Genomic DNA, 22,719 nt, shown 5'->3' on the forward strand with positions numbered 1-22,719 from the left:
GAAAAATTTTCCAAACCCCCATCTTTCTGTGACTGAAGGCAGACAGATTTTTTTAAGACAGGAAACTACAATTATTTTTAGAAAGAGGGCACAGTATACAGAAGACCTAAAATATTTTGCTGAAATAAGACATTACAGCTTTTCAAATCTTGTGTAGATAACAAGAAAGACCCCTTTGCATGACCTACTTTGGAGTAAGCTATAAATTAACCTTGAATGTTAAAAATTAAGGTTAGACAGAGCTTACATGTGTTGTTATGTTTCATTCTTCATCAGGACTCAATAGGCAGCAAACGATACAGTACAAAGGAGCTACCTCATTTTTGAAGATGAGGATGTTAGTGTCAGTGCAGTTTCCTCTTCCTGTTTGTACAAGTGTTTGAGAATAGCTCAGTGGTTTGATGGGATGAGAGAGGAGGCAGATGAAGAGATGTTTAGGGTCCTCCTTCATGTCATAGGATAAAGCAGATGTCAGAGCTGAAGGATTTCTGTCATGATGATATCAAATACTTTTATTTTTCATTGTAACTATGGACTTTAGAAGAAAGACATTGCAGCAGCTGTTCTGGGTTGGTTTTTTTTTTTCCCTGCAGAGACCTATTTCTGGAAAATAAGCATTATGAATGGTGCCAGCAGAAGATACAATACAAGGTGGTGGAACAAGTATGTTGGTGATAGCTCTCATCACCTAGAGTCAACCTGCTGTATGTGCTACACCTTCTTGTTGGAGCCACAATTGTGTATTCATCTTTTCTCTTGAAGTTGTAACCAACAGAGAAGAAATCAATCATTGTTATGGATAGATGATGCTAAAACCCAAAACTAAAGTATCCCTGGTAAGAGTTAGGACCATCCGGTTTACTGATTTCCGCAGATTTTAAATGAGGTCCTGGTCCTACAAAGAAGGTGTTTCTGTATGGTGATCCTGCTTTCTGAGGCCCGTAGGAAGTGGTGGTTTCTATTTTTAGTTCTTTCTTAGTCTGAATGATCTCTGCTTGTGCTTGGTGATTCTGCTCAGATGAAAGTTTGGATTCTGCCCAGCCGTATTTCTGGCAGAAGTTCACCTGAAGGAAGTAGTAGGGCGAAGTATGATCCTGTGCCAACATCAACCATTGTAACAGTCCATCCCCTGCCCACTCTATCCTATCTGTGTACAGCAAGTCCTTCCCTTTTTATTCTGGAGTTACTCATGGACTAAGAGACGTTTTACTGTTCCCCTTTTCTCCACAGTTTACCTACCACATCTCCCCTTTATAGTCAAAAGTGTTTATTTCAGATAACTACCTAGCAAGCAAATCATGGCCAGTTGCACAATTTTGGTATCTTTTACCTGTTGATTTGCCTGTGCCTGCCAGGATCTTTGGTAGCTTCTGCTGCAAGCATCCTGTGAGCATGGGTATGCAGGTAGGTACATACTCAAGACTTCGAAGGAGGGGAAGACAAAACTGTCTTACATAGTTCTTGAAACGCTTTTCTCTTTATTCATATGAAACATTTTAATGAAGCAAAGGTATGCTTAAAAAGAAAAATCCTGTCTGTGTTGCTGTCAGGATTAGAAGGGCTGTCAGCTACAATGGGATCAGGAGTCATGGTATGTGTGTAGCATAAAGGCTGTAAGTAGTGCGATTGGTGTTAGTTGGCAGTGCTGCTCTTCTGACGGTGCCTGTCTGGAAGGACAAGTGTTATAAGTTTTGCTGCAGGGAAGAAAGCGTGGCTGTGGCACGAGCAGTCTCTAAAACGATCCTGTTCATTTACAAAGAAAGTAGGACCATCAGTTTCCCTGAAAACAGGACAGCTTTCCTTGCTTTCAGTTTTCACCCAGCAACTTTCTTAAGTTTTTCATTTTTTTTCATGCTACCAAGACTTCAGCAACTTCCTAGATGTCGTCATCTTTGATGCATCTGTCCCTTTCCTTTTCTGGTGCCACAGTTGCACATCCTGTAAAAAATATTTCCCAGGAAGCACCTCTATTAATCCCTGAGTAAACCTGAAGATGCTGTCTTTGGGGTACAGATGATGTCTCTGAGGTTTGGTTTTGTGTCTGGCCATCTCAAACACTGATGTCAGAAAGAAGGGTAGTGTTCATAGTTTGGACAGACATTTAACTCAGCTCCTGACCATCCTGAGTGACGACCATACATGCATGTAATGCCATGGCCATTACAGCCACACTGCCATAGCTTTGTTGCCAGAGCTTATTGTTTATTGATGTATCATGGCTCATTTACCTTCACAAAGATTACTTTTTCTTGTTAGTAAGTGTCCTGCTGGCATTATGGTCTGCATAGGGATGTATACAAAGGGCTCCTGTCATCTTTGTCAGCAGCAATATAACCTGCATTTTAGGTTACTGGGATTGCACAGGCTTAGTTTCTACAGGGATGCTCTAAGTGTAATTGATAGACATTATCACTTAAGTTAAGGGCTGGGTGCAGGTCTGAACAGGCTGATAACATCTCTGTAAGAAATTTCATGTTGAAGTTGTGGTGCCTGTATACTTTAAATAAAGGTTTTCAAACTGCTAGTTTCAGACCAGCCAGAATAATTCAGTATATCAAAGATGTTTAGACCAGAAAAGTTTTGGGTGGAAACATGAAAGGCGAAAGAGGGAATGTCTGCAGCCATTGAAACTGCCTGCTGAACTGATTTTGACCATATAAGCTAATAAAGTTCAACTGTGACCTTGTTTAAGATTCCAAAAGTGAAGTCATTTCTGGCACCTACACCAAGTCCTTGAAGCTTTAAAATCATGGCTCTGTAAACTGGTTTCTTCTGCATTGCAAATAAACTATTAGTATGCACCATTTAAGACGTGAATATGGGCTGTTTTGCTTCAACCCATATGCACAGTTCAGAAGGTCAGGCGTTACCGCAGTATCTCTCCTGTTATTTTAGGGCTCTCGTGTGTTATGGTTGGCCCCGATCACATGGCATTTGGTTTGAGTTATTTTTCCATGGGTTTGGCTTTTAAGAATAGACACATTTTAAGAAAAATCCAACAAGTTGTAAAGTTCACAAAGGCTGAGGACTCCGATTGCTTCTAGGCTAGAGCAGTTGAAAGGAGATAAGCATCTTGTTCTAAGGACTGCGACTGTTTAATCTAAATATAGTGTATCCCAGTTATGGGCAAGGAGTAGAGCAAAACGTGGTGTGGGTTATGGGGTAAGGGAGAGGCAAAAAGAAAATAGAGCCAGTTAATGTTGTAGTAGTCCTTAGCAGCTTTCTTACTTAGACCAACTATTGCTACATTACTTGAAATATAGAAGCAAATAAAGCGCAAAGTAGCAAAACAGTGCTTTTTGTTGAAGTAAAGTCCAGTAATGAGTTTGATAAATAATACACAGAGTGGAAGAGGGATTCCCTTCTGGTAAAAATGCTGACCCTTTGATCCCCAGCTGTGGCTCATCATTTAAACTGGTGTTTTTCTTGTTTCTGTGGTTTTTACTGTAAGAAGTTTTTCCTAACCTCTGTGTAAAGACCTGTACAGCAAATGTAGGCACCCTTTGTTTAAAGAGTGCCTGGGGGGTAGAGTAAAACTTCCAAGGACTGCATTTCAAAATGTGTGTGGCTGTTTAAATGATCAAATACTGGTAGTATTAAAAAGAGTGTGTGTCTCCTCTGTTGTCTCAGTGCTGAAAATTTCCCTCAGGGCTTATAGACTAGCCATCTAAATGATGCAGTAAGATTTTCAAAACCAGGAACTGCTTAATGCTTGAGAGAATTTGTTTGCCTCAGACTCATTCCTAAAAATGCTTTGGAAAGTAGAGTGAAATGCCAGCATGAAAGAAGTGCATTTTGTGTAGCTGTGGATTGGTAGAAACTCTAGCTGCTGATAGAGAAATACTAGAAGGCAAGGGGGACCTGAAGGAATGTGTGCTTAGGTCTTTCAGTCATAAAGAATAGCGTTACATACACGTAAATCCAGGGAACACACAGTGGTGTAAGGAACTGTGGATGTGGAGTCCTGAAAGACGACTTCTGAACGTGGCAGGATTTATTTAAGCTTTTCAGACTCTGCAAAGAAACAACTCAGCAGAAGTTTGATGCTTCCAGGCCTAACACTGATGGTTCGGGTTTTTTTTCTCACAGGAATGCACCTGAAGGTCAATGAAAGGCTGAAAAGCTTCATGAAAAGCCACAGAATAAGATGACAGGAAAGAGCTCTCTCTCCACTCCCTCCCGCACCTCCTAGAGTACTTGTTGCTCATGTTACAGGAAAGGTGTGTTCTTAACTTACTTCGACTCTTTTAGCATAGCTAATTTTGTTTAAATACACATGACAGTATCAAGAGCTGAGATTTGGGTTTGTTGCAAAATTTGCCTTTTTTGTCACTGTTGTTCTAATCCAAAATAAAACTCAAGTAAAGAATGCACTGTTTTGGTTATGTAGATTTATCATATTAGTAAGAGTTCAGATGGGTGAAAATTGAAGTTTACAATGCTACTAACAGAAGTTTTTGAAGACATCTGATGTCTTACATATTTGTTCCATGCACTTGTTTTGAAATGGCCATACAGTTAGACATAATATAACTTCAGCTCTTGAGAAAAGCACAACATAGATAGGGCAATACCTCTACTGTGATATCTCTGGCTTCTCTCCTTGCAGCATTGAACTGAAATGAGAGATTAAAAAGCTGATGTTCAGGTGGAATAGAGAGACATATTCTTACCTTCTTTTTACATTAAAACCAACTTTGATGTGTTCCTTACCAATCTTCCTCACTTCTAAGTGTTGCTCATGGGACTGTAACCATCAGAGGGAATGACTGACTGAAAATCAGAAACACTTGTTGAATAGCTTAGTGGAGTACCAGGACCTCATCTGCTGTGGTGCTGGAGGAGTACAGCCATAAACCCAAATTGCACTGCTGTTTAATGAACAGTAGCTGTCCTATTTGAATAATGCTGGTTAGCTCTACAGTAAAGCAAGGATCAAAACTGAGAAAGTAACTATTTCCTTGCTCTTTAAGGAAAGGAAAATAAGAACCAAGACTCCAAAAAGAAACAAGACTGTCTTTTTCCAATTTTTTTTTTTTTTAATTTCTGCACAGTGTTGCCCAGTTCAACAAGAACTCAGTTAACTGATTTAAGCGAGGCCCCATTAAAATGGATTTTACTCTGGGTCACCTAGAGTTTAAGAAGTTCAGAAAGAGCAGAAGAAATATTTTCCTGTGTGCTTTCAGCATGCCTCTGCAGGAGCTCTGCAGCGAGCGAGCTGTTGTGTGCAAAGGGCCAGATCTCTTGGACAGACCCACTTAACCTGAGAGGGGAGAGGGGAACCTTGTTGTTAGTGGCAGGAAACCTGTTATTTATTATCAGTCAAAGCTAAAAAGTATGTGCAAGTCTCTGGAGAGCAGGGATGTCAAAGTAGCATTGCATTCATTAAACAGACTCTGCTTCTCTCCTGCTTAACAGTATGAAAGTTTTAAGACCTTTCTCTTGTTTTCTCTGGTGTATTTTGCTAACCCACACAGCTTCCAGATGAGTCTCTCTCCTCGTGATTCGTATTCACCTTAAGACAAGTCCACCAAAAATAAAATGCAACAAAGATGAAAAGAGGAAAGAAATAGGATCCTATATTCTTACAGCCACCTTCAGTTTCTGGAAGAATATGTACCTATGTAACTTGTTGCCTTATACTCATGGGAACTTCTGCTTGTGTAGTGTATATCTGCAGTGGATGAGTGTTCTGTTGCTGATGGTCTTCAAAATGAAATATAAGGAATAAAAGCAACTTGAATTCATAGCAGAGGCCATTGAGTTTTAGACTTTGTTCTTGACCAGGAACCACTTGGATTTGTCCTTATGTAATATAGTTGAGATGCAAGGGTTTGGGTTTTTTTGCTGGACCCTTGGTAAGGTAACAAGCTTCTTCAGAGCAAAATAAGCATCAGTCACAAGTACACAACGCCAGATCTCTCAGTGTGGTTCAGTGGGTCTTGGAAAATCTGGAATCTGAATTATTGATAGATATTTTCAACTCTGGTCTCCTTCAAGATAGTGATTATAGACATTTATATATTGTTATAGAGACAGAATGTTTGAGATACTTGAGTATTGGACATTTTAAAACCCAATTTTGCCATAGGTATGGAATCTCTATCTAAACATTCAGGTTTTCAAGTATTTAAGATCGTAGCTATTTTAAGATTTAGTGTGAGGTGTTCTACAGACACAAACGTCCTTTGGGATGTGTTTAGAAATAGGAAACATTTCCCTTTTCACTGTACAGGAGAGAAAACATTAGGGCTAAGTATAACTAAATATAATATAATTAGTTATAAATATAACTAAATATAACTGGCTAAACATAACAGATTATTAATTAGATCTAGACTTAGGGTGTCTTGGCATTCTTGGTTTAACAAGGGTCAGCAGGCACCAGTGACATGTATTCTCATGTCTCTGAAATATGCTGGAAACAGTACAAATTGAGTGTTAAAATTTGGAATGATTTGTTTAATTTCTAGAAGCTATGTTGTACAGGTGTTCAGGCTGGGTAACTTTAAGGGTTCATCTAACATGGGAACCATGGCTCAGAGCTAGTGACTTCCACGACTCAGTCTTTGTTTAGGTCTGGTGTGGCAAGGGATGTAGAAATGCTACCACAAAGCACGGTGCCTGCCATGCCAGGCCTGAACAGAATCCCCTGTGCTTGAAATAGAGTCATGGGAACTGCACTGTTATTTTATTCTTTTGTCTTGTATGAACCACCGACTGTTGTTGGTCAAAAATTTTCTGACAAAATGAGTCAATTCACTGAACTGGAATTGCTGCCAAGCTAGCTGAGTCTCCTGCTTAGAGGCTTTATTTTGGGGGGTGGTGGTGGGGATGGTGTAGGGGGGAGGACCCTTTGACATTCCCATTCTGACATTTTCTCTTCTTTCTATTCCAGTGTTGAAATGCTGCTTTCAGTCAGATAAAGGAGGTCAGAATCTGAAGGAAACATTTCAAAAGCGTGGAAAGAAAAGCTGCTCTCTCCAGCCAGTCTGTTCTGCATATGCTCAGTCTGTGGGCATTTTTCCCTCCAAATTTTCAGATCCTTTTGTGGTAAGGAAAAATGTTTGAGTTCTTAAACGCTGACAGGTTAGGAAAACTGTTTTCCCTTGCTGCTCCCCTTGTAACTGTGCAGCCCTTGTTGGAGGGCTGATAGGGCTGGGACGGCAGCCAGGACCCAGGCAGTTTGGTGGGGCTCTGGCTGGCAGCAGCGCTGACACAGGAGCTGCTGCTCTGAGATGCCTTTGTTTTGCTGTCATCAATGTCCCATTGTTAGCCAGGATAATTGCCCAGTTAATCCTAACTGGTAGGATGATTATATAAAGCTCATGTCCAGTGTAAACAGGAAACAATATACTTTCCTTATCTTTGCCAGGCATTAATTTCCCTGCACTCCCATCAACCTTCCAAGATGTGCCCTTAATTGTTTACTGCTAGGCAATATAGGGTGACAAATTAACATCAGGGACATGGGATCAAATCCTAATCTCCTCATTATTCAGGTGAAGTCCGCGGTTTTAGGTCTTAATTTTACTGGATATGGGGGATTACCCCTAGTTAGATTGTGTCCTAGATGTATAGCCATCCAGCTGGTTTTTCTAACTTGGAAACAAATAGTTCCAAAAGTTCATGCTTTAACAAGCCTTTTCTCAGCCCTAATAGTAGTTCTGCTACTGTGAAAAGGTAAAGTGTAAGTTTTTTTATACCCACAATAAAGAGAACAATTACTGAGTAGTAATGCAGCTCACTCTACAAAAATCTGACTGACTAGCAAATTATTGAACACTTTACCTGTTTTAATAACGATTTTAATCCATTAATATAACTGATTACAATTATGCAAAGCAGGTCTAAAAGAAAAGTATCTTATGAAGAATCATGTTTAGTTTTTCTCCTACTTTAACCCTTGATATTTAGGAACATTTGGCATTCTCATGTTGAATCCTCGGGCATTACAGCACGAGTAGGGCTGTTTGCTTCCCTGCGCCTGTACTGGTGAGTGTATCAACACGTGGCTCCTAGTAATAACTGTTTCATAAATTGGTGTGTTTGAACTGGTAAAATATTGGTGGAAAAGTGGACTAGAAAGACAAAAAAGTCTCACTTAGATTTCAAAGTCATGAGTAGCACAGAAACCCGAGTGCATATTGTATCATTAGATATTGGTCTAAATTTTATAAGTGAAGGGGGTGCAATGAATGCTGCCTGTGTACCCTTCCTGCTGCCAGCTGCTTTGCTCCATAAAATCTCTTGTATTTCTTAGGCTTGCTAACCACCAGGTAACCATCCTGGGAAGTACTAGTGGTAAATCAGGCTCTGAAAACAGCACTTTGGCACTGGGCACTCTAGCCTTGAGCAGTAGGCCCCTGCACACTCTGATTTAGGTGCTTGTAGTGTGCACAAGGTCACTAATGCTTTCTTTACTCCAGTTCTCCCACTACAGGTTTTGCCATGGATGAAGCTAAACCAATGGTGGAAGTAGCAGGAACAGTCGTGACAATAACCCAAGGGGATTATTTTCATTTGCCTGCATTTCCCACTTACATTAATGGGAAAGGCCTGTCAATAACTGCTAAAGAAAAGACGTTTCTGGGCAGTATGTAACACTTCCTAATGATCTGGTATGTTAGGAAAGACTTTGGGGAGTAGTATAGAAATATATCCTTCTGACCTCAAACACTCTCTCCTTTCCCATCCAGAGAATATCTTGTGGGTCCACAGACAGAACTCCACTATTTTAACATTTATTAGTTTTGATTTTTCTTGACTGTGCTATCCCCTGTTCCCTCAGAGCTGGAAGCTCTGCATGGTCCTTCATACAATGCAGCTTGTTTGTTCCCATAAATCTTTCTACCACCTTTTAACCATCAAAATTTTGACTTGTCAAGTCATCTTACAAAATTCCAAAAGTATATCCAGGAAGATCAGTGAATCCACATTCCTTTCATCTGTCTTTTTTTTTTTTTTTTTTTGGATTTTGCTGTACATGACTTAACAGCTTTTGAAAGGTGCAGTACTGGGCAGGCCAACAAATCAGATCAACACCTTTTGTCATTTGGCTCATTCTCAATCACTGTTGAGCAAACAAGAGAGTGAACTGCTACTTGTTTGGTAACTTTCTGGAATAAGATGGATTTTGGAAGAAATGAAGGCAGTTTTAGCCAGCAGCACAACTCCAGTGGAACACCTCCTGTCAGGCAGATTTCTACTGGACTCTGCCCTCGTTCTCTTTATCTGGCCAGCTTCTCCATGACCTTCCCCAGACTGTAGAAGCTGCATCTCCAGGGATGTCCAGGAGACAAGAGCTTAGAACCCCATGGCCTGGGCTAAGCCAAGGGTCCCAGCTGAAGAAGTAAGGGAACTGGGTGTCTGGAAATTTCTAGTGGCCACTGAACAGCTCTGAAAGGACAATTTATTAAAGCATCTGGGCTCCTCAGCCAGCAGACAACAAAGCTGCATATGCAGTAGCAATCTTGTTTCAGAAAACAAATGCTGTGCCATCATATGTATGTGCTTTTTCAGATTTCTGGATATTTTTTTTTTTAAAGCAGTGTAAATTGAAAGTCTTGGATTTTGGAGACATGCAGCAGTAAGCAAGTGGGGAAAACGCTGCAAGATGCCCTTTAACTTAAATTTCTGAAGTAGAATTTGCTGTACTAGTTTATGTTTAAAAGTGGGATTTGTGCTGTTCATCAGCCAACCTACTTTTCCAAATTCAAACTGAATAAATGAAATGAAGTGTTCCATTACCATCACTTCTGAGAAGGACACACAGTAAATTAAGACTGTCAGTGTCACAATATTTGTTGCTATCAGTTTTCTCACTTTTCCCTTTCTGCTCTTTGTCTTTTCTGTTACTGCACTTGTTCTGTGACCTGGGAACCTGCTCTGTACAAGCTCTGACAGTGCTGTATCTGCAAACCTTGCCCGAAATGAATGTTCTGGGAAAGAAAATGTGATTTCTGAAGACCTTTATAGGGTTCCTTGATGAAAACAAAGATATTAGCACTGGACAGTGAACCAGTAGAGATGCTGAATGATATCCTGAACCATGTCCAGCTCCTCTTGCCATCAGGGGTAGGTCTGAATTTGCATCCCCCAGCACTGTGCTCAGACCTCCACAGCACAATGAGACAGAAGGAAAACAAGCTTTGCCCTTTTGCCTCATGAATGGCTTTCAGATTTGAATCAGAAAGGTGCCTCCTAGATCATGACTTGTGGAGCCTTATAAATAGAGTGAGGTTGTGCCTGACTGCAGTCGCCAGTGGAACAACTGCTCTGTCCTGATCTGCAGGTGTGCTTGTAATTTCCAACTGCCTGTTGCTGATGGAGCTACTACTTCCTCGATGCAACTGTTTAAGACTTGTTTTCCATGCTGATGTTCTTGGGTTCAAGCCCTTAGCTGGAAGCCAGACAGCAAATGTGCAAGAGGAAGGAAGGACCTGTTGTGCTAGTGCTGTAATTGTACACAGAAGATGTAGGTTCAAATTCTGGCTTTGCTCCGGGTTTCCTATGTGACCCTGCGCAAACATCGCGGCGCATCGGTTGCCATAGCAAACCAGAGAGATTGTTTCCTTCCTTCCACTGCATGGCTCACATACCAGCTTTAGAGAAAAACATTTGTACTTGGGATTTTGCGGAACAGCACTTGGTGCAGTATGGTCCTGACTTTTGGCTGAGGCCATTGACTGCCTCCACGTTACCAATAATAAATAAAAACAAAGCAGCCTTGTTCTGCAGCAGTGACAGCCCTGGACTGCTGTCCAGGCAAGCCTGACCAGAAGCGTATGAGCTGCCTAAAAACATATTTTATCTCTTATTACCAGTTCCCTGGTTCATCTGGCTTTCCAGTTATCTGAAGCCAAAAGTGAATGAGTGAAGCTGTAGCTTCCTACCTTCATTTCTTGAATGGGACATGGAGAAGTAGCAGCTGCCTCTCATGTTCCATCATCGTGTTGATGCCCAAGTCCCCCTGGTGAGAGTAGTCCCCAAGGGGTGGAAGTGGGACCAGTGTCTCTTCCTTCAGTGTGTGCTAACAGACATGACGGGAGGTTCATCCGACCACCTCTCTGCCATATGCTGGGTGTCATCTGTGAGATGGGGACCAGGAACATGATAATCTCTTATGATGCTGCCCTACAGGCTGCTTTAGGCGTCAGCTGTGAGTGCATTTCCCATGAGGTATGTGTCAGAGTCTGTAATGTCTTAAACTGCTACAGAAAAACAGCCTTAAAAAATATCATCACATATTTATCTGAAAAAGAGCTTTAAAAACAGGATGTTATGGGCAAGTCTTTCCAGCCACCAGTCTATGAGAGTGGAAAATGGCAACTGAACCATTCGTCCCTATCAGTAGCTCTGCCCTGGAGGTGGATGAGAATGCCCTGCACTCCCAGGAAGCAGCTTAAGAAATGCATCAGCATGTCTATACTGGGCCAGGGTGCTCTTGTTCAACTGCTTGCTTCTGTGGAAGTTTGCAGGGGTCTGGGACTTTTGTGGTGCATAATGCAAAGCTTTGAGAGATGTATAGTAGTTGGGGAGTAGAAAGGGGGTAGTTATGTTGGTGGGGTGATGCCTTAGCAAATACACTTTGTTGTAAACAAGCCGGAGGATCGCTACCGCTGGTATCAGAGTGGTGTCTCCTAATGGTATGGTGGGATGCTAACAGAACAGTAATTCACAGGGAGGAGTGCCCTCTACAAAATTACAATGTCTCCCTTTTAAGCTACTGGCATGTTTCTGGAGGTTTTCATCAGTCAGACTTTGGCACAACATTGTTTATCCTAACTGAGGAGACCACAGCTTGAAGTGATTGTAGACCATTAGAGTTATAGCAAAGGAGAATATTATAGGCACATTTGGGAACTTCAAGAAATATACTGACTAAGGAGGCGACACTTTCATTGGATTCCAAGAAGAGCATATAAAAAACATTCTTTTGATTAAAATTAATTTCAATTCTATAGTAAGGTGAGAGAAAGGGAAAAATGTTTGCTAAAGTAATTCCTGTCAGATACCTCTGCTTCCTTTCCAACCTGTGTTCTCCAACAGGTAGGATATATTTTGCACTTGCCACCTGCCTGTGAACTCATCACATCAGTGACGTTCCCGTGTAACTTTCTGCCGTTTTCCTCCATTTTCAGTCCTTGTCCTCCTTTTTCTTTCTGGTTCCTCTGTTTCTTGTCCTTTCCTGCCTCACCCTGAATGTCCATCACCACGTTGTTTATTTTGATTCTCCCTCTCTGAATGCAGGGAAATTTTTTGCACTTTGGTCATTTTGAATCTACCTATGAATGAGTGTGCTCTCATAAAGGAGTAGTATTCCGGAGCATTTGGTGTGCTGCCACTGTTTTATTAATTGAGGTTTCTCTAAAGGTTGTTGAAGGTCAGTTCCGTGCCCCAACATTTGTGACATGTACAAAATGTTCTTAGTCGGTCAAGCTCGTATGATTCTAAAAATATATTGTTAAAGGTGTTTGTAGGATCCATGTGGAGTCCTAGCCAAACATAGACTTGCAGTGGTTGTCAAAAGTGCCAAAGTGTTTACGTCCAGATTTCTGGAGGCCCCTTTAGTTGTCTAAGCGTCTCCGAAGTGGGAGTCTGCCCTTGATGCTTGCTGCAGTGCAGGTCAGTTTGGTTACCCAGTTTTCCAAGCTCTATGAGGAACCTCTGATTCTGTGTTGTTTGTCAGAGAATCCAAACTTGGGCAGAAACTGTAGGAAAAGCAGGTAACAAGCATGTAGTCACATGTTAGCAAAGGAAGAAGGCAGTATGTGCAACTTGGCTCTTGACAATCAGCCAACCATACAGGTTATCTGGGGCTCTTCTGTCATCTTTCACAAGCAGAAACTATGTGTGTATTTACATGTTGGGTAAATACTTGCAGGAGAGTATGTGTATTTATGTGTCTTGATAAATACTAATCAGCTTCCTGAGGAAGACCTATTACTCCCAAAGAAGCACCAAGGACAACTTTCTTCACTCCCAAAGAGAGACTTTTAACAATAATTTAATATTTACAAGATGGCAGTCATTCTGAAGTGGGAAGAATTACATTTGTGGCCCATCCATGGGAGGATTCTTTTCAGCTCTGAATGTATTTTGCTATAAGATGAAATTTATGACTTTTTTATAAGGAGAGCTGTCAGTTAACGCTGGATCAGTGGTAATTTTATTAACTTCAGAACCATCCGGTGTTATTTGGAGGAATCTGCTTCATTTTCTATCTGCACATCTGCGTAGCAGCTGCAGGCACATACTTCCCAGGGGCTTAGTCTAATTTGTAGAATTACAGGGGTTGTGCCTGGCTATAGAAAAGGTCTATTAGTGTTGCTCATGTTGAAAATTTAGGCTTGATGCCTTCCACATGGTTGTTTTAATTTATTTTGTTTTGCTAGTGTTTTCTGGGTCTGTAATTAACCCTTTGGAGGAATATCTCTTAAAGCAAGGTAACTATTCTGTTGTCTAATTCCTGATTAACCTCTTTCAGGTGGCCAGTTTTGTACTGCCTCCTCTCTGTGTTTCTAACAACAGTGTCTGATGAACCATGAAATCGGCTGAATTTTTTTCTCTCTCCCTCTTTTTTTTTTTATTTGCATATAGAAATCAATTTCTCTGTTCCTGGAAAGCAGCCACTCTCACAGAAATAGCAGTTGGCAGAAGAAGTATCAGCCAGATTAAATGCTGAATATACTTTTGGGTGGAGAGTGCCGTTGACCAGATTTGAATGTGGTCAAAGCACCAAACACAAGGCTTCACTACTTTTATTTACCAGCCTCGGGCAGCAGCCTGCACCTCCTGCTGCAGCAAGGCACAGGGCTGTGTTCTTTGACCACGGTAAATCAGAAGTGGCAGGGTCAGTCCTGCAGAGGCAGCTCTGTGCAGATGGGCTCCTCGCCTCTCTATTTTAGTCCAGCTGAAGTCTGCTGTGTGTTTATGTTCTGCAAGTGAAAAGCATCAGAAAAAAACCCCAACAGTTTTCCATATCTGAACCTTTGGACAATGTATCTCTTGTCTGGGGTCTGACTGACCGGGCTGTCTTGCCAGATTGGAATCTCATAGAGAAAAGTGCCACCTACTGAATAACCACTGTGCCACATCCTGCCCTCTTCCTTTTCTGTCTGCTGTCTAAACACTGTGACAGCTCTGCTCATCCACTCCAACAAAAGCTGACAGCTTCGAGTCAGACCTGTTTGGCTCTTAGAGGAGCCCTCAAGCTGAATTTTAAAGTGGGAAAAACATTACCCTTTTGTGTGAGCTGGGGGGTACTGCTCTGTTGTCCTGTGGAAAGCAAAAAGAGGTGTTTTCAAAACTATTTTGCTGAAGTTTTTGGATTTGCTACTGGAAAAGAAATTGCAGCTGAGAAGAAAGCACTCACTTTTTGTCAGGCTAGCTCTGAAAACATCTTTTATAAACCTAAACCCATTCTCTTTTAAAATCAGCTTCTTATTATCTGTGTTGATCTCAGTTGTTATGATACCTTCACAGTGCCTTGTTTCACTCCCGCGGCTGGGCCTGGGTTCACTGGAAGAGCCACATCTTTCATGCTGGATTATGGCCACACAACACAGTTTGCTTCCAGCAATCCTATCACAATGGGAAGTGTGGACCATGGAGAAGTTTGGCACAAAGCACAGGAATGGGATTCAAGCAGACTTCATGAGGTGCTGAGAAAAACTCAATGGAAAATAGTCCAAATAAAAGATTTGAACATTTCCCAGTATTTTGGGTGGAAAATGTCTTTGCAGGGACTAAATCTCAGTGTTTTAATTCTCCCTCCTTTATTTGTAAAGTCAAAAAGAATATATATTCTTTATCTATGAGATCAGATCTCTAGATTCTAGAGGATGTTTTTGTAGATAAGTTTTTGAATGGAACATTGTAAGGAGACCATTTAAAGGGAAAGTATGTTGTCCCTAAGTGTTATGTGGTTGAAGGGAAAGGTGTTAAGACATTATATGACCAGCAGCTATGCTTCATTGAACTTATTATATCAAGACCTTCTGTGATCATTCCCCATACAGAATCACTTCCTGTAAGGAATATAGAGAATTTTTGTATTTTGTTGTCAAAAGGGACTTTATAATATTTAGATCTATCTAACCTCACTCTTGCTCCTTATTTTCATATACTCTGTATTACTTTCTGGTCTGTTCTTGAACCACACAGACATCTGTATAAGAATCAACATTTTAATTTTGATTCCATTGACCTTGTAACCATTTGAAGAGGCAACTACTCAACTATGGCAATTTGTTTCCGGAATGGCCCTCTAAACTTTTAATGAAGGAAGGAACAGATTAGTTTACTTTGTTTTATAACAAAGTTTGTTATTTCTAGTGTTCCCCTTGGTGTGCTATAGCTAGTGAGTAGTTCAAGAGGTTAAGAGATGATTTACCTACATTTTTTTAGGGGAACAGAGTTTCTAATTTGATAATCTAAGCAATCTGATGAAAAATTTAATGTACAAAGGCAATTTGAAGAAAATACTGTTTGTGAACTTTATGTGGACTAATGATACCAGACCCAAGTGCACTCCAGCCACCATTGTTATCGTATTGATCCCACTGAAAGACTTGATTAAACCCCCATAATTTTCAGTGGACCGAAGAATTCATCCTCACTTGAAGCCTTTAAGCCCTCTTTCTCTTTCTCTCCTTAACATACACTCTCTCCCTTTCTCTCTCTTACCAGCCTATGTTTATGGGCTTACTTCTTACTATAAAGTGCAGCAATTCCTGTTCAGCAGTTTGCAGCAGCGTAACATAAACAAATGAAGAGAAACATAGGAATGGGGTATCATATATTGTGGGTGGCCTTAAAATGTTGTTTTTAACATTGAAAATGTTACTAAACCGTATTTTGACATTTGAAATTCCACCACCTTGTCTTTTCATGTGCTCTTGCTTCAAACCCATCCTTTTATTTCTGACAAACTGAGCTACTTCTGTAAGAGCTGCTTGAAAGCACATGCTGTCAGGTGCACCTAGAAGCTTACCACATCGTACAGAGGCACACAGAGTGGATTCAAGACTCTTTTGCCTACAGTTAAGAATAGTTTTGTCATTGGTTTAAGTTAACAGGCCTGGTGAAATTTATGAAAGATGACTAATCACATTTTCCTGTTCATTGTTTACCTTTTATTCATCGTCTGTTCTTTAACTATGAGCTCATTGTTTTATATTCCTTCAGCTGCATTTGTGTGAGAGAAATGTATTTGCACATGCTGTGTAACCATCTGTTTGCTCTGGCAAATTATATAGTTTTGCCTTTCAGGAGGCTGCCATGATGTTATACAAACATGTCTGCTCATTTGCTACACCATCTTGGTAGTGTAGCCATGTTCTGCATTCCAGCTTTCACATCTGTATTTCTAACTGTGTAATGTCCAGGCTTAAGCCAACAGCATCACTATTTGGAGAACTGAAAAATGAAAGGAAAAGATTAATGGTCATTTAATAACCTGTGAGCAAAACTCTCTGCTTTGGTTGTCTTCATCTTTTAACTTTAGTTGATGTATGTGAAAAAGCAAAAAATGAAGTAATGGGAACAAAGTCAGAACTAAGCCAGGAGATGTTTGGAAGGCAGATGCATTTCTGGTTTAGTGAGAGCCTGGAAAAGTAGCAGATCTGTGGGAAACATGAAAAAATGCCCATGAAAGCAAAGGGAGTCTCCATTGGTCAGCTGCACCAAAATACAGCAGCAGATTGTGCAGTACTGCTTTTGTGGTCTGCAAAACAAATAAACATCGGGTCACATTCTTCATTCCTGCCTGTGAGCACAGGTCCTTCAGCCGGCCAGGGTGCACCCACACACTTCAGCTGAAATCTGTCCCCGCATCCAAATAAACCCGGCGATGACAGGCCGTGTTTTATGGCTGCAGAGGTCAAATTCAGGCTTCTGAAGAGCTGGGCTGCCACGAGTAAGTACCTGCTGCCAGTCAACAGAATGTGGAAGGGAATGTAGGTCGCATGTATTATTGTGCTATGGGCATTTCTTTCCACTGGCGCATTGATAGTAATACTGCTTGGGTTTTACTTTCCTTTTGTATGCTCTCCCCTCCCTCCACCCCCACACCTCCTCCCCCCTGCTTACAGCAAACTACCTAAATGGACAGCATCTGCTACAGTTGCACTCCTGCAAAACTCAGCTCCTGGAATGGGCTGCCCCAAACCCTGTGTTGAGTGTGAGTGCTGTTTCTAGACACCTCTTCGATGATGCGTGCTTGTAAAACTCTTGGTTAGGAAAAGCTGTATCACTCTTAGGCATGCAACAGAAACAGAAGGAAAAGATTGTCCTTTAAGCTGCATGGCCTTGTGGACTAAAAGTAGTTAAAGAAATGAGAATTTTAGAACTAAGTAAAGAATGTAGCATTCTGGGGACAATAGTGGTAGGCATTTGGTTGGTTTTACTATTAGATTGAGATATTCCCTTTTTTTGGGGGCACTGCTGGAATGCTGTCATCGCATCAGCGGGCCTCAGAGAGATGCTAGTAATTTGAAGGAAGTACAGGCAGGAGCAATACATTTTACTTTGCTCTTTTTGTAAATGCAATAGGAAGTCCGGGTTAATAGTTTGGCTAAAATACAGTTAGTGCTTTCCAGGTATCTGTCCACGTGAATGTATAGCAGGGAGAGTGACTCTTTATCTTTGCTTTGTTTGTAATAAGTTCCTTTTACACTCTCCTAGAGGATAATTTTTGCAAACTATCAAGACATTTGTATTAAAGTTTGTTTCTTTTGATGGTCTTTCTCTTGGAGGAGTTAGCTGTGCTCAGGCTTGTGCTCCCTGCAGTTGTACTGAGGCAGTTGTTAGGCAAGCATTGCCCTAGGCTGTGAGGGGCAGATGACTTTAACAAAACGTCCTCCAGTTCCAACTTCTCTTGTCCCAAAACATGCTGCTCCTCTCTTGCCATGAGTTTTTGGGAAGCAAGGAGCTCTTACACTCCTCAAAGGGTACTTCCAAGTTGTCCCTAGGGGGTTTTGTCCTCGTTGGATATGAAGGAGGCCATGGGTCTATTCCTAAAAACAAAGCAGACTCTCAATTGCTGCATGCAACTTGTTGGCAAATTGCTATGCCACCGGTACTGATTCGCTGGAATCGGTGTGGAAATGTCCATGGCAAATCTCCAGACATACTGAAACTTTCCTTCTCATGTAATTCACAGCAATTCTTGAAAGCTTCCCAACTTTTTCCTGTGTGGCTATTTTTATTTCGATTGAGAAAGGGGGGTTGGAAGGAGCATATGAACAGTACCAGATGTAGACACCTTTTATGTGAAATTATACTCTCTGCTTCTAATAGCACACAAAGATGAATTCATGATATGCATTGGCATTGATGTATGGTCCGCATTTGCAAGCAAGTTGTGAAATTGATTCCAACCCAAACATTGGTACTTCATCTGGGAGAAAATGCTGCCTTGGTTAGCTGCCTATGTACAGACTGCATTTGTTTAGGATAAGGATGGCAATGCCTCGCCTTCCATGTTCACTTCCAAAAATCAAGATCAGTTCCAATTTTTCCTAAGCCTATTTTGGGAAACAGCAGTTCTTGGCACTTCAAGTACTCACGCTAGCAAGGAACTTAATTGGCTCATTAGAAAGACTAATTTGGCAAATCAAATAGTAGTTTTTTATCCAAGCTTTACAGTTTAATTTAATTTTGAGTAATTTTCAAGACACTGGGGAAGCCAGCTGTAGTCAAGGACATTGCAAAAGGCTGGAGCTGGCTGTACCACAAATTGGGGTTTCTCCCTGGAACGTGTGGAACAGCAAATGGAGTCAAGACTATAATCCCCATCGCTCTCCAGAGGCTGGCAGACAAGTTCTTCTCTGGAGAAAGCCACCTCAGCAGCAAAACGCGTATGGCAGCTCCTTTGTGGCATCTGGATAGAAGGGCTCTCCAAACAGCACCCCAACACCTGGTACAAAGTACAGAAATGGGCTCCTTTCCCTTTGACAGCTTCCCCAGAAGCGAGACTGGCTGTTTTGTAATGCAAATCCCAGCTATTTATTGACCAGCTTTGAGAACTGTATGGTGAACCCGTTGTTTCAGACGTCTACGCTGCCAGTTTCTAAACTACTTAAAATCACTTGATTGAGACTTCAGTGTTTCTAATGGGCAGTGGACTTGCACACAGTGAATATGCCTGGTTTGAGTAGTTTCATAATACGCCATTTAGTTACCTATCACTGCATTCATGACTTCTCATCACTTCCTTAAACTGTAGCTACCTTTGTACCTGCTACATTTACACGTACACACATACACACAATGTGTAAGCAGTTCTTCGGGGTGGGGGTGATGGTATCCTGTAAGCCAAGAGTTTACATGTTTCTGTTTGTTGGAGACTCTTATAAGGTGCTCTTTAGTTAAAACAAGTTCTTGGCTCTCAGTAACTGTATCTCTTTCTTTCTCCTCCGTTTTCTAGAAGGGGTATTTCTACATTACCTGTCATGTTGGCCTGAGTTTTCCAGTAATTGAAACGATGTGGCAACTCTGTCTGAAATCTATTATGGTTCAGTTAATGATGGAGTTTTAGTAACAGGCAAGCTAATGAAAGAGTCACACAGAGCAAAATAAGAATGATTTTTTCTTTTTCTTTTCTTTTTTTTTTTTTTTTTAGGAAGACATTCCTAAACCAGAGCTGGCAGCTTAACTGCATGAGTTGCAAAGCTGGAGCTTGCAGAACTGTTGGTGTCCCTTATGGAGATGCATACCAGCTCCAGAAGAATGTGCTGTGAATAATTTCGATTTCCTCTTGTAATGGAGATGGCAGGAGGCAGACATGCTCTGCCTCAACTTTCTAAGACACAGGAACACATGACATAGGTATGTGTAATTTTTCCACTCCTGGTTTCTTCACTTGATGGTGACAGAGGTATGCTACTATGGGCTCAAGATTTTTGCTGTATTTGCAAACATGAGAATTAATTCCCAAGAACAGACTAATTTTCTAATTAGAAGAAGTATACCCACATGCACATGGCTTTTCAGCTAATTCCTGCTCAGTCATGGGGTTATTAAGAGCTTTTCTTCACTGATGATGCGATATCTCCCATGTGAGCAAGCTCAGTCAGCCATGGTACAATATGGTATCACAGTGACCCTGTGATATTGTCAAACCCAAACATAGGCAGTGGCAATTATATCGCTCCTGACGGAACAAAGGAGCTAGACATATGTAAACACATCACTCAGCTTTATGAGGAGCAGAATCAGACAAGGGGAACGTAGCAGTCTCTTTTTTGTACCTGGCCATTGTAATGCATCTAGCTTCTGATTGCACAGACTGTGCAACATGACATATTTGCTCTAATCAGCATAGGATTTTGTGGGAGTATAGGTCTACATGCACTCAAGGCTTTTGGCATTCTTCCATAAGCCAGATATCATCGCTGACAGGGAGGACATTGAGCTGCAGCTCAATTTTGATGCAGAGTCACTTGGACAGAGGGAGATAGAGTGCAGGCACTACAGGGCTCTTGGCAGGTTTCTTCAATCAGAAGAGTTCTTCAGTCCGTGTATTAGGAAGAACAACATAGTAGGATTTCACTGAGGAAAACCCTGAGTGTTTTCACTGAACATGGTGAGTTCATGGCTAATACCAATTCCTACCCAAGGTCAATGTTTCATCAGATGAATGGAGCATTTGTTTTAATGCAGCTTCCTGAGCATCCCAAGCACTGCATCTATTTGTCAAGTGCTGGTAAAGGGTATTTTTTCAGTGATGCAAGTTCCTGCAATAGCAAGTTGTTAGCATCTACAGCTATCATGTGGAGCTGAAGTAGAGACCAAGCAAGGCTTTTTGTGCCTGTAAAGGTTTATGATTGTACTTTTTTATTATTTTAATAGAATACTGTAGATGATCTGTGCACTGTGTATTGTGGGGAAGGAAAGTAATTACTGTATTAATAAACATTCAGCAGAATGTGATTACTTCAGCCAAGCTGCAGGTGATTTTTAAATCCATGATACCAGCAGTTACAGAGATACTCTAATGGCCTGCAGGAAAACCAAAACAAACAAAAAACACAGCAGGAAAAGCCTATTTCTGATTAAGCCTGTGGAACTGAGCCTAGCCAGAGCAAGCTGTGTGACATAACAAGAATGGAAAGGCCTGGTGCTAGGCCAGCCTCGGGAAGGTTCCTGGAGTTTGCAAGCTACTTTGGATCCAATATGGTCTTTGTTAACAACCTGTTTCAGGATTCTCAGAGGTAAGAAAAGTAACCTCCTAATTACAGATGGGATTAGATGCTATGCTATCTCTTTTATTATCTCTGACTTGAGTAAAGTCAGCTCCCAAAGGTTTAACTGTTTTGATCTCACAAGGTCTTCACCAGGTCTTCTTCCTTTGTTTTTCCATAGTATTGGAACTTTGATACTTCTATGTAAGTCTCTAAAATTATGGTTTGTGCAGCACTCTCTGAAGTAAGTAACTGTATGGCCTCATACAAATTGAGAAAGCAATTTACCTGTTCTGTAATGTTTCCTGGGCTAAAGAAGGAATGCTGTAAATACTGTCTGGGAATGTACTGGTTTTACCAATCTATGTGTGCCTTCAGATTTTACATTTACATTATGGGATATGTTATTAACTTGTGTCATAAAACAGTAGTGCTACGGCTGTCTGAGCCATACCCCTTAGCTAACAGAAGCCGTATTTTACTCTTCCTTTGAGATTTTATTTCTTCTTTAGCTCCTATGTTGCAGTTTCTGCATCTTTTCACTGCAGTGTTGTAAAAATTTAGTATAGGCATTTACATACCAGGTTAGTCTCTTCTCACAGAAGGTCAGCAATCAGTTTTGATTCAGTGTTTCTTAAATTCTGTGCAGGCTATTGTCTAAACATCCCTAAAAGCTACCCTCCAGTTTACTTTTTAATGTAAAATTATTTAACTGTATGAACTGTCCAGTTTGTACAAAATAAAAACTAGATATGGTCTACATCATCTTATTTGAAACTGTCTAGTTTGAATGTTCTTTTTAAGTCAAAAGGCAAACTTTATTCTGAACAGTAGTTGCCTACTTAAATGACATCTCTTCTTGCTTGTAGCCAATAGTCTCTCACCTGGAAACACAGGTTGGTCTCTCGCTCATGGAGATCCCAAAGCACCTCTTCAAGCTTCATGACCTAACTAGCAGCATTGCCATATTTTTCTTATTTTTTCTGCTGTTTTGTTATTCCGTTAAGCATGTGGGAAGCTGTAATGCTCCTTCCTTTCCACGCTGCCCAGACATGCTTCTGTGCAATCTCCCCTGCTGTAGCACCAGCTCAGAATTTCAGAAGACTATGTATTTGCATATTTCTACGCTGTTATTGTTATGTGGTCATGTATTGGGAACTATACTGTTCCTATGTGGTGATCAATGATTTTATGAGAGAAGAAGGAAGTCCTTGTTTCTGTTATGTAAGGCAGGTTAATTCATGTTGCCTTTACTTCTTGTATCTATTGGAGACTCTATTCAGCTTGAAGCCTTCTTATATCTACGCCCAGGGACACTTCCCTTCCTACAAGCATGTAAAGCAGCTGGTAGGAACACGGTGCTGCTCAGGTGTTAAGCCAGGAGCAGATCCAAACTGTCCAGAGTCACATGAGGCTGATGACAGGCTCATACTGTCTTCCCAAAACTTTTGGGTTTTCTGCATTTTCTCTCATGTGGCTTGCAAAGCCGTAGTGCCAGCATGCTCCCTTCAAAGACTGAAGTGCCAAGCCA

General features: G+C 41.1%; 1 protein-coding gene across 1 annotated transcript in view; it reads left to right on the forward strand.

Moving 5' to 3' along the window:
• CCDC34 (coiled-coil domain containing 34) overlaps nucleotides 1–19,660 on the forward strand; it is a gene marked incomplete at both ends in the record, with an annotated part of 56,149 nt that extends 36,489 nt beyond the window's left edge. The window contains 2 exons of the mRNA XM_084270719.1: nucleotides 6,899–7,053; nucleotides 19,628–19,660. Coding sequence (XP_084126845.1) covers nucleotides 6,899–7,053; nucleotides 19,628–19,660 — 188 coding nt within the window. The remainder of the gene's footprint in view (nucleotides 1–6,898; nucleotides 7,054–19,627) is intronic.
• Between the last annotated feature and the right edge of the window lie 3,059 nt (nucleotides 19,661–22,719).

This window comes from Gallinula chloropus (assembly GCF_964237585.1).
Source record: "Gallinula chloropus genome assembly, chromosome: 14".
NCBI classification, from domain to species: domain Eukaryota; kingdom Metazoa; phylum Chordata; class Aves; order Gruiformes; family Rallidae; genus Gallinula; species Gallinula chloropus.